The sequence below is a fragment of the Schistocerca cancellata genome, chromosome 5, assembly GCF_023864275.1.
Source record: "Schistocerca cancellata isolate TAMUIC-IGC-003103 chromosome 5, iqSchCanc2.1, whole genome shotgun sequence".
NCBI classification, from domain to species: domain Eukaryota; kingdom Metazoa; phylum Arthropoda; class Insecta; order Orthoptera; family Acrididae; genus Schistocerca; species Schistocerca cancellata.
Genome location: NC_064630.1, coordinates 212,201,034 through 212,214,375, shown reverse-complemented (window position 1 = coordinate 212,214,375; position 13,342 = coordinate 212,201,034). Strand labels below are relative to the sequence as shown.

Genomic DNA, 13,342 nt, shown 5'->3' with positions numbered 1-13,342 from the left:
ACACACACACACACACACACACACACACACACACACACACACACACACACACACACACACACACACAGAAGAGAAATGAACTACCGAAGTAGGAAAAAAAAAATTGTGCCATGTGGCAGCCTTGCTCCATTTATTCCTGTTTTGGTGGATAGTGAGAGGGTCCTACCATTCTTAGATGTATATTATTAGGCTTTGTATGTAACAGCTCTTCTTACTGAGGTGTCATGTACTATGTAATGCAATATAATATCTAATAACACCAACTAACTGAAGATAGTGTGTTTCTTGTCATTGTTGCAAAAGATTACAGTTTTTGTTTTACTTCAGAGTACTATGTTCCCTTCACTGGGCCATTAAAAGATGCAAGTTTATGATTCACACTTCATCTAGTTTTTTTTTTGTTTTTTATTCTGTTTATAGCTAGCAGACTTGATAGAAAGAGATATTCACTATTTGGCTGTACTGCAGAGCGTGGAAGGAGGGAAGATATTCCCAGCTTCATATGGTGAAATCATATTTTCTGTCAACTGTTTGCGTTACCTTGCTGGCTGGGCTGACAAAATCCATGGTCACACCATACCTACAGGTAATGAGAGTTCATATCTTTAACTAGAGTAGTGAATGATAACTACATACCAGTGTAATAGGTTAAATGCGACATTTAATTGAGAGAGTGATAGAGAGAGAGAGAGAGAGAGAGAGAGAGAGAGAAGAGAGAGAGAGAACACCTTTGTTATATGCAAATGACTAATTATTTCAGAAGAAGGGAGAAAGAGAATTGGAAGGGGGTAGAGGTAAAATTTGGTAGCTCAGATACACTGCACGTGTGACCGTGCCAGTGCAGACTTAACTGGGACATTGTCATGAGCCAAAAAGACTCCCTTGGCAATCTCCTGTAAGTAGCCTGGAAATTATGGTAGTAACAAGCATACTCAGTTAACATCACAGCATGGCAATCCCAAAAAACTCTTTATAGATTACTCTGGAGATGATTGGTTCTTCACCATTTTCAGTGGTGATGAATCCATGTGCAACGTGCTTTACTCCTTTTCCTTAGGGTTGTAATGATACACCCAGTAATCACCCATGGTGATTAGGAAGCTAAATAAGTAATCTTGAGTGGCCTAACACAGCTGCAACATTTCTGCTGCTGCCACAATTAGGTGGGCTTTCTGAATGGGGTTGGGCAATCACAGAACATGGTGTTCAGTGATCTTTGTCATGCTCATAATGTTGTGCCAGACACTGAAGTCTAAACTAGGACACAATACTCCTCTATACCACCAACAGGCTGCGCAATTTTTAATTCCTCTGGCAACATGTTACAGTACTGGCACAACATGATTGAAGAAGGTTAACTGTCTCCATACCTGGAAAGAGGAAACAGACTTGAAAAAAGAGTCAGAAGTAAAAATGACTGTTGCTCCTGAGGCTAAAAATATTCCAGGGCCTTAGTATTGCTGTTTCTACAACAGCTTTTATGTACCATAAAGTTATCTCAGCCCAAGGCATAGAACAACTTTCGTAACTCAACATCTATAAATCATTCCTTTTATCCTCCTTCCTCTTTCTCATCTACTGCTTCTTTCTAAAAGATGAACTTTTGAAAAAAGTCTCTGAAATCTGTAGATTTAGCATATTTCTGTTTCTTTCCTGTATTTTTTAACGATATATCAGCTGATATTGTTCCAACAAGAAAGAAAGAAATTTTTGACATGTTGCCTTTGGCACTCATCCTAGGATCTTCCACTGATGGTCATTTAGTGTTTTTTGTCATTTTTCCAGAATTAGTGATTAGCATTGTCAAATAATCATCCAGAATTGTTGGTGGTTGACTAGAAGGTGAAACTTTAACAATACTACTCACTCATGCTGGAGAAATTGAGACTACAAGATAAGTGCCAACAGGCTGTACATCAAGAAATGGCCATGAAAGTTTAAGTAGTTGCATAAATGAATGTTTATCTTCTGCCCAGGCATTGTTAACACTTGTAATAGTGTTTCTTATATCAATTAGTACCATATTTCAGTTGATCAAAGAATAAAGATAAAATAAGACAGTTACGGTCTTTTAAATTTCAGATGGCCCTTACTTCACCTACACACGGAAAGAGCCTGTTGGAGTCGTTGGGCAGATAATACCATGGAATGCTCCTGTACTGATGGCTGTATGGAAATTAGCTCCAGCTTTTGCTACTGGGTGCACTGTAGTACTGAAGCCTGCTGAAGATACGCCTATCAATGCTTTATACATTGCAGCTCTGTGCAAAGAAGTGAGTCTGGTTGCTTCTTTGTCTTTCTTTGAGATACAGATAGTGGTTGAAACTATATGGATACTATTACAGCAGATAGTAATAGACACATTAGTGTCACTTGCTGAGCAAAATTCCCAGTAATATCTGCAGTCGCAATGAAGCAATAGCTTGCCAAACTCAGGGACTCTGAATTAGATTAGGAGATGGCTTCTCACAGACAAAATACGTCAGTTTGAGGTATTTAAGTGCCACTAATCACAACAAGGTGAAATATTTCTGATGTCGTAGCAAACGGAAATTATGATATAATGTTTGTGACCAAACCACTGACCAACCTCACATTTTAATACAGAGTGAGTGAAAAAAATGAAATTGACTGACAGGGTACAGTGATCTGAACACTTGATTTCTAATCAGAAAACTGAAGTTCACATCTGGAGATAGCCCTTCATGATTTCTTAAACCACTTATTGGCTGCAGAAAAGACTGCAGACTCCATTTCTTGCAAAACCATGGCTAGTGTTAGTATTAAGCAGTGGAAAGTCCAGGATGGAATAACAATATTATGACAAGGACAAATTGTTATTAACCACATAGAGGAGGCACTGAGTCACAGACAGGCCCAGTGAAAACACTGCTAAACATTTAAACTTTCAGACAAAACAGTTGAAGTACATGCACATATTCACACAAGCTCAACTTTTACACACACACACACACACACACACACACACACACACACACACACACACACGACCACCATCTCTGGCTGCTGTGGCTGGAGATAGTGGCTATGTGTGTGCATGTTTTCTATTTTTGAATTAGGACTTTTTAGCAGTCTTTTCATTGGGCCTGCCTGTGACTCAGTGCCTCCTCTATGTGGTGAACAGCAATCTATCTCTTTGGTAATGTGTAATATTGCTAGTGCTAGTAATTTATTCATACAAGGATAATTCTACGATGAATTAGTGTTTGGCAGGTTGGCGCAAAAGAAAAACATTAGTCATAAACACGGATGTATGAATGTATATACAAGTTTTTAATGACGAGAGGAGAGTTGGTCAGCCCAGTCCTTGAAGGCATCATCTTGGTATTTCTTGAAGTGATTTAGGAGCACCATGGAAAACCATCAGAATGGTTGCACAGAGCATGAGCCTCCATCCTTGTAAATCTGAGGCCAGTATTATAAAAAATGCAGTACCTGATTCATTTATGTCTAACTTATAATGATGGCTTTCATATATACCTGGAACAAGTTATTTTGATAACAGAAAAATATAATTGTAAGCTGTTCATTCAGTCACTTGGCCCTTATCAGCAGCACACACCACACAGACTTGCAGCTGACTTTAGGGCCATGATCATGTTGTCGTGTCTATGTAACATCTTTGCCTTTCTTTCTATCTTTCTGAAAAGCTAAACAACTTGAGTGAAACTTTAAGTTCGGAAGAATGATGGGACATTTGCATTATGTACTGCCTAACTTGTGTGTGTGGTTTTCCTGCAAAAAGCATTAAGTTTTAGATGTGTAATATGGTGTGAAAGATATTATTTAGTTATTACTAATTTTTATGAACCCATACTCACAGTTCTGTAGCTAATCTTAAATTGTGTAGTGTGCATTATTTAAGTCCTACACTCTTCCTTTCTAAATACAAGTATTTTAGTTATCTCTTTTGTTTCCTGGGGGGCAATCTCTGATAGAAAATACTATTAAAGAGTTCTTATGTTTGATTTTACTTAGTAAATGGTTCTTGCACCATGATCAAGGGTAGAACTATTTATGACATAATCACTAATTTTTCTTCTCATGTGACAAGACTGGTAGATTAACTCACTTGGCACCATAAGACACCCCAAAAAAAGGCATTTCCTTACAGTGGGCCTGACTACTACTTTTTCATTATTTGTATAGCCTACTTTAGCAGATTTTCCCATTTTGCATGCATTTGATACCCGGAAAAGAATTCCATAACTAAGAATTTAGTGTACATAGGAACAGTATGTTGCCATAAGTCAGTTCCTGTTAACAGTGGTGATAGGATCCTATGGACGGAACATTCTGTAGTATTCTGTTTGGCAATATCTTCATACATTCATTCCATGTCAGATGACAATCAATATAAAAACATTGTTTTTGCTACACAATCTATAGATTTTCATGCATGTTTAATGTGATAGAACAGTTTTCTGTCTTTACACTGAAGTTTATGCTGTTTATTTGCTATGATCGGAGTTAATTTATTACATTCTACCCCAACTGTAAACATCCTTAAGGATTTCATGTACCTTCTAAACTAAGAGTTATGATGTTTTATCAACAACTATAATCTTGCTATCACGAGCAAGGAGATTTTTTTTTCATGTCTTGTCTAGATATTCATTTATACACATTAAGAGCAGACTTTTCCTAATATAATATCCTGAGGAACAGCTGGGTTTGATGCTTTCTTATCTCTATCTTTTGCAGTCTAATTTTCCAGGTTAAAGTGGCACCACTCATTAGCCTTATACCTACTGTTGTAACATCTTATACCTAGAACTAACACTTCATTTAGTAGTCTTTTATAGGCAACAGTGTTAAACACCTTGGACAGCTATAGAAATGTGTCTGTACACAGTTATCCCTGTTGAGACCTTCAAGACTACTTTTGTAAAATCTGTTATGGCCTACATTGTACTTACTTGCTTTGGATGCCAAAGAGTGCTTTGTTGAAAAGATTGTATTTATTCAGACTGATCATTACTCTTCCTTTCATAATTGATTCTATTACTTTTGAGAGTGATTCTTCTTTTTTCTGTAAATGCGGTGGTATTCTCACTCCAATAACTTTCTGTAAATGACATGAAGAACTAAGTGTGCTTTCGAAAACTAGAGAGAGTTATTTTGAAAAAACTAATAATTATTCATCCCATCTTACACTTATGGATTTGCACATTGTATTGGGATTTATTCGTAATGCTAATTATTGTTAGACAAAGTTGGTTCACAAGGCTGAGTAACAATTCATATGCCACACATATGAAAAAAAAAAAGAATTGTCCCAAGCTGAATACTAATTACCTGTGTTAGAGTATGGATTTATAAAGACATCTAGTGTGGTTGCACATCATGATACATGCTGTGACATTCTATGTAAGAGTATGGGTGTAGAAAATATTTACTGCATGTACCTACAGGGGTGCATTGTCAATTGACATTTTTCAGCTACTCATATATTATATACGGAAGAAGGGGGAAAAATAAGTAAAACTCTCTGTAAATACAACGGAGGACGCCATTTGTTTACCACTGATTACAAAGTTTTATGTATTTTTTTTAACTACATCAGTCCCTTCTTGAAAATGTTTCTTGAAGTTATACATATGCCTCCATTGATCCTCATCAATTGCTGCAACTTTGTCACCAGTGGCTTGCTTGAGTTCTTGAATACTCATGATGTGCCTTTTGAATGCATGGTCAGAAACACCCACAGGCCAAGCAAGTTCACCGAAATGGAAGAACAGTTCCAAACATTTTACGTACTACAGACGTATTGTATTATGTGATGTAGGCTGTTGCTCCATCCTGCTGGAAATATAGGTTTTTAGGATCACTGCCAAGCTGCCTTACCTTTATTTCAACAAAGCCTTCCAATATAGTCTTGTACTTTCTGAATCAATGGTCACTGTCTGTTCATTTTCAAAGAAATAGAGGTGTACAATTCCAAAAGCACCAACTCCACATCAGTCACTTTATGAGAGTGCAAGTGCTTTTTGTGCAGTTTGTTATAGTTTGCTGTAGTTTACCCAGCCAGAAACATGAAAATTTGCTTCTTTGACCATGAGGACAGAGAATTTCATAAAGTCAGATGGCTATAAAGTTTATATTACACAGCTGTAAAGGAAATAGACCTCCATCTCATTTTGACAGCAAGTTTCAGGTCAGATTCAGATATGCTCATCATCTTTTGTATGTAAAAATGTATCTAGATTGATAGCTTTATTTTCTTTGGTCTCAGACTTTTTTCTGTCAGTACTGTATTGAACAGCATGTTGAATGCTGTGCTGTCAAATTAAAACTGGAAAAGCCATCCCTCATAATAGTAACAGTTTACAGGACACCTGTGGGAAACATTCATAAGTTTCTTTCCCCGCTATAATCAGTTTTTACAAAACTATAAAATAATAACAGTAATTTTATGGTATGCAGTAATTCTAACATAAATTTTCTTTCAAATAATAACAATCATAAGCAATTTGAATCATTGTCTACTTTCAACATACTCTGTAGGGCAACATTTCCAACAAGAATATATGGATATAGCAAGATCATGATTGACGATGTGTTCCTGAACCCCACAGATTAAAGTGAAGTAAAAACACAGACTGTAATAAGTGATTGTCTGACCACAATGTTAAAATGAAAGCTTCGAAACTTGCCTGCGGAAAAAACAGTGCATGGTCGTACCAAAGTTAAACATGTTAGAACAATAAATTTTGAATCTACTCAGTTGCTTATAAATAGTTTACATCAGGAACAATAGGATGTAATATATCAGGCAGAGACAGTGTATGAGAAATTGAATTCATTCTAGAACGTATTCGTCAAACACTTTGAAACCTACTTCGCCCAAGAACAAATTAAAATCAAAGCAACCTGTTTTGGAAGCAGAAAGTGGTTAACAAATGACATTAAAATAGCATTTGCAAGGATCTGTATATAGAATACAGGACTAGTACAAACCAAGTGATTAAATCACAAGAAGTACTGCAAAATACTTTATACATGTGTAATCAGGATGATTGCATTATTCACAAAAAAGAAAGCCAAACAATAAAGTAAAAACCATAAAAAGTGAGACAAATAGGAACATGAAATCAGAACAAATAGGAAGACCACAGTTGTGTGATAATGGCACTCATTAGAATAAACAAAAAGTTCCAAACTCAGAATCCAATAAATTTCTTCTCACTGTAACTGAAAAACAGGAAACCATAATAATGTTTCCCACAGAACCCATAGAACTGCTTAAACACATGGAAAACACGCCAGACATAGGACTTCATTTCAAAAAAGCAGAACTTCTAAATAGATTGTAAAAATCATAAAATTACTTAAAAGCACTCAATCCTCTGTGTGTGATGGTATATTAAATAGGATTTTCAAATTATGTGCAGACTTAATCAGTTACATGCTGTGCTACTGTAACCAGTCAATGAAAAGCATGGTATTTTGAGATGGACTCAAACATGCAGTAGTGACACCTGAGGCATGTAATATTTAACTGTCAGCCCCGTTCTCTGCTGTATGTTTTCAAAGGTATTCGAGGGAATAGTATATGATAGGGTTTATGACCACACTACATAATATGGCTTACTGACACCTACACAGTTTAGCTTACATACAGGATTCTTCACTGAGTGAGCCATATTTAGTCTCAACAGATGAAATTCTAGGTGAACAACATTTCATAAGGTATCCAGTGTGGATCTTCTGTGACCTTGCTAAGACAGTAGGCTGTGTACATTAACACAAACTTTGAAAGCTTCCACACTAGGCATCAACAACAAACCTCTGGCTTGGCTAGAGTCTCACTCACACAACAGGAAACAGAGTTTTGTTAATGGAGACGGGTGTAACAATAAATTCAGACTGGAGCCACTGATTTTCTTAATCTACATTGATTATCTACCAATTACAATTAATAAAAGAGCAGACAGCCACATCTGCTGATGATACAACTATTCTGATCAGAGGGCCTATCTCCAAAGTGCAGTATACAGCATAGTCAGTCACTAATAAAGTGTAAAATGGTTCCAACAAATAGCTTAACCTGTTTTTTTTTTCCAAATACTAATATATACAGTTTCAGACAATAAATATAAACTTAAAGTTCCTGCAATGGGTATTAACAATCACAAAATTAATTAAACACACACACACAAATTCCTAGGCACCCAGAGGGACATTCAGTTAGGATGGAATGTGCAAATTGATCAGCTGCTCAAGAAACTCAACTCAGCATGCTTTGCATTGTAAATAATTTCTTACTTTGGTGACACAGAAATAATGTTATTGTCACATCTTGCCTTTTTTCCATTCTGTAATTGCCTGTGGTATAATCTTCTGGGGAATGAAGTCGAAAAAATTTTTAAAATTAAAAATGAGTGGTGAGATGAACATATAGGGGTCTCTTCAAGTATCTCAGTATATATACTCACTGATGGTCTTTGCAGCCAATAACAAGGAACTGTTTTAGATAAAGTGTGACATTGACAACCAGGTCACAAGACAGGTGAAAAACTTCCACCAGGGGCTCTTCAACTCTCACGAAAGTACACAAGGGAGTTTGTGAGCCAGGTATAGAAGTAGACAATAAGCTTTCCATCGATATAGAAAAGGAATTAATAATGTACAGGTATCCAGAAGAAAACTAACAAATATTCCTCATAGATGAACCTGCTATAAAATGAAGTAATTCTTCGAGTTACAAGGCATCCCTTAGAGTAAGAATAGAGAAAAACCACTTAGGTAAAAACACTCTTAAAAGAAAAAGATATGATACTTCCACTCATCCCATAAAAACAAAAATATTGTATTTTAATTTGAATTATGATGTTAAAAATGTAATTTTATTATTTATTTATGTCATTAGGATAAGGTTGTGTTCTTTCATTGCATCTTACTTTTTAAGAACTCATTTAAATGTATGTGAATAAACTGCAAGTTGCAATGTTATATGCAACTAATTCCTCTTATAAAATAAGGAAAATATTGTGTATATGATATGTAAAATGCCCATAAAATGCTGCATTGTTTCATTGGATGTGGCATGTATTATTGGCACACTACTTGTATAACATGTAATCAATAGGACTAAAAAGAAATCGGATCAGCAGGTGCCAACCATAATTTCTTTTGTAGGCTGGATTTCCTGCTGGAGTTGTCAATGTTGTCCCAGGATATGGGCCAACTGCAGGGTCTGCCATTGCATCACACCCTGAGATTTCAAAAGTGGCATTCACTGGTTCTGTTGCGGTAAGAAAGTTATTTCTAGAATATAATTTAATATATGAGTGCTAATATTTGAGTGGAAGTTTGATTAAAATATCATAAGTTTTTTCTAAGAGTTTGGAAAATCATTGGAACACTGACACTGTTGTTGAAAACATACATGAACACTTAAAGCAACAGCCTGGATATGATACTGCCTTGTACCATTGCCCTACACTGCTTTGATGTGCTGTAACTGCATACAGCTGAAAGCTAGGGGAAACTACTGCCATGAGCTTTTTCCTGAGGGCATGCAGCTCTAATTTATGGCTTAATGACAATGGCATCTTCTTGTGTAAAATATTTCGGAGTTAAAAATAGTCCCCCATTCACATCACTGGGTGAGGGTTACTCAGGAGGATGTCTTCATCAGGAAAATAAAGACTGACATACCACAAGTTTGGAGTGTGGAATGTTACATCCCTCTGTAGATCAGAGAATTTAAAAAGGGAAGTGGATAGGTTGAAGTTGGATACAGTGGGAATTAGCATAGTGTGCTGGCAAAAAGAAAGACTTTTGATTGGGTCAGTATAGCATTATCATCACAAAATAAAATAGTACCGTAAGAGTAAGGCTAATTATGAGTAAGAAAACAGCAGTGCAGGTAAGCAACTATGAACAGCATAGCAAATGCATTATCGAAGCCAGATAGATGTGAAGCCAACAACCACAACAGCAGTGGAAGTTTATAAGCCTACTGGCCTCACAGAGAATGAATGAGAAGTATGGAAAAGGAATTGAAGTTCATGGAGAACAAATAAAAACTTTGATATTTGCCAATGACATTGTAATTGTCGGAGAAAGCAAAGGACTGAAAAACAGTTGAATAGAACAGATAACATCCTGAAAAGAGATTGTAACATGAAAATCGATAAGAAAAAAATAAGGGTAATGGTATGTGGTTGAAGTACACCAGGCAATGCCAAAGTAATTACCATAAATTAAGAAATGGCACATTGAAAGTAATAGAGTTTTATTATTTAGGCAGCAAAAAGACTTATGATGACTGACTTAGGGAAGATATAAAATGAAGACTGGAATTAGCAACAAAAGAATGTCAGAAAAAGGGGAATTTGTGAACGTCTGATACAAATTTGCGCCCAACAGTCTTCTCTGAAGGTATTTGTGTGAAATGTTGTATGGAAATGAAATATGGGAAATATGCAATTCAGTCAAGAAGAAAATAGAAGCTTTTGACATGTGGTGTTACATAATAATACTAAACGTATTAGATGAATAGATTGAATAACTGATGAGGTAATGAGTCAAATTGGAGAGAAAGAAATTTATGGCCCAACTTGACTAAGTGAACAGATTGAATGATAGGGCACATACTGAGGCATCAACAAATTTTCAATTCGGTAGTGAAAGGAAGCCTGTGTGTGTGTGTGTGTGTGTGTGTGTGTGTGTGTGTGTGTGTGTGTGTGTGTGTGTGTGAGAGAGAGAGAGAGAGAGAGAGAGAAGGGAAGGAAGGGGGTTTAAAGGGAGACTAAGGTTTGAAAACCAGTTTTTAGATTGAAGACATGACAACAATGAGATGATGTGTGAACATATGGCACCACCTAAGTATTGGAGTGCATGGTGTACAGGAATCTAAAGGTATACATAACATTCATGGTCTATTCCTTTAGAGCTGGTGAGCTCATTCCATTTCTGAAGAGAACCTCCCCACCCCCACCCCACCTAAAAAAAGTACCATTTACTGCACTCATAATTCTGTCTGGGCAACAATACAGGAGAGATGAAAGCTGTTTCACTGGTGGATCTTTTTTTTTTTAGTTATAAGACTTGAATAATTTGACTAACAGCTGTTTGTTGCTGTGACAGATTAGTCATAATGAACATTTACTGACAGAAGTCATACTGGCTTTGGTATTCTACTGTTGGCCACGTGCAATCATTACCAATACTTTTTCATTGTTTTTGTTTCATTTTATTAATTGCAATAATAATAACTGAGAAACTGTCTCTATAAGAGACACAAAATAATGCTTGCATAACAGGCAACATTGCTAAGATATGTTGATAATACACCTCATCTAGAAATAAAACTTTAGAGCAAAAGCTCTCTCAAAAGAGGAAATAAAATCTTACAAATTATTTTAAAAATATTAAACATCACACTACTGCTTTCACTCCATCAGCAAATACAGGAATTCTGAGCAAACTTCATTTATGTGTAACTGTGAATAAATAATGGCATACACAGTATTTAGGAGCATGTTGATAATATGCCAGTATTATATGAACATTTATGCAGTTACATAAAATTTTATCAAAAATCCACTAAACATGAGAATTATTTGTAACCATATTGGACTATGTACCTGCAAATAGTTCACAGCAATAGCCTACTCCTAAATTTTTCAAAACCAATTATTTTACAGTTCCACAGAACAAATAAACTTCATGTTCCTGAAATGAATATTAACAATCAGAAAATTAATGAAACCACACATAATAAAATTCCTAGGCATCCAGATGGGCAGTCAGTTAAAATTGAATGAGGAAATTGATCAGCTGCTCAAGAAACAGCTCAGCATGCTTTGCACTGTGAGAAATTTCTTACTTTGGTGACGGGGTCCACCAGTCCATCAACATGAACTTCTGATCGCCCTTCACACTGGAAAATAAAACAAATATTTCTTTTATGCCTGATATGTTGTAGTAATAACTGAGTATTAGGAAGTATTAAAATTGTGTCCAGGTTGGAAAAGCAGTTATGGCAGCAGCTGCACAGTCAAACTTGAAGAAAGTTTCACTGGAGCTGGGTGGGAAGAGTCCGCTGATAATACTTCCTGATGCTGACAGTAAGTAAACTATTTAATTCAAATAGAAATATCTAAATACAAATGATACAAGTAGTTTAAAGACATTTATTGTGAGCATTGCATCATTGAAATTTAATAAGGAAAGACCTCCTGCTACCTTGCAAAGAGCGCTGCAGAGGAAACATGATTTTCAGATAAGTTTCTGGCTTTCTCTCTTAAAATAGTTAGAGTAGAGAAACCAAAAGATAGATTAGTTTACATACATAGATGTTTTATCTTAGTTAAAAGTTAAGTTGTGTGCTGCAAAAGCTTGTATTTCTTCTACCCCCATCCAATAGTAGGGAAATAACTTTGTCTCCGAAATGATGTGTGGCTGACCCCATTTTCTGTAAAATAAGAAACATTAATAGATGAATGTAACTTCTGTTTGTATCAAGTCTGCATATCAGGTTCCAAGTATGTACTTATCAATGACCAATGAGATATTAAGTGAAGTTGACTGTTACTGCATTGTTTGCAACTTTTATCTCTGTGTATTCTATCACAGTTTTATGTTTTGACAAACAGTAAGTTTGGCTGCTGTAGAAATTCTCTCCCAGTTGTGGTAAAGCTAATTGTTTGCAAAACCCAGTTGCGATTTCATTTATCTCTTTTGTAATATGACTTCAGGTATACTGTTCCATTTTCCAGATTGTCTTTTGCTGATAAAAATTCGACTTGTAATGTAAAAAATAAATAAAATAAAAACTGTATTAGTAGTAGTAATAACACAATAACCATATGTTTCAGTTGATGAAGCAGTGCAGATAGCACATGATGCACTGTTCATCAACCAAGGACAAGTCTGCTGTGCAGGAACAAGAACTTTTGTGCATGAAGATATATATGATGAATTTGTTAAGAAAGCAAAAGCAAAAGCTGAAGAAAAGAAAGTTGGTGATCCTCTGGCAGATGGCATTCTTCAAGGTCCTCAGGTAACAAATAATTGTATTACATGAACAATGATATAGAATAGGTGTAGCATTACATTCTGGAACTCCCTGTGAATTTCATCCACCTTTTGGACAACATATTTTTACAATGAGGGACATTAAGTTCTAATAAATAATACAATAAAATTGCAAGAACAATGAATAGCTGACCAATACTAATCTTCCATGTAAGTTAACAGTTTCATCAGTGAATTGAATTGTGCCTTCGATGCAAATATTAAAATTATCAATACTTGGAAACACTGTATGATATGGACAGATAAAAAAATCTGATCATCAACTTGCAAC

The 13,342-nt window shown here is 35.7% G+C and overlaps 1 protein-coding gene across 1 annotated transcript in view; it reads left to right on the top strand.

Moving 5' to 3' along the window:
• The window catches only part of LOC126189030 (aldehyde dehydrogenase 1A1-like), a 40,916-nt gene that overhangs the window by 20,828 nt on the left and 6,746 nt on the right, over window positions 1-13,342 (top strand). The window contains exons 4-8 of the mRNA XM_049930862.1: window positions 421-586; window positions 2,083-2,273; window positions 9,163-9,276; window positions 11,999-12,101; window positions 12,852-13,036. Of these exons, the coding sequence (XP_049786819.1) occupies window positions 421-586; window positions 2,083-2,273; window positions 9,163-9,276; window positions 11,999-12,101; window positions 12,852-13,036 (759 nt within the window). The remainder of the gene's footprint in view (window positions 1-420; window positions 587-2,082; window positions 2,274-9,162; window positions 9,277-11,998; window positions 12,102-12,851; window positions 13,037-13,342) is intronic.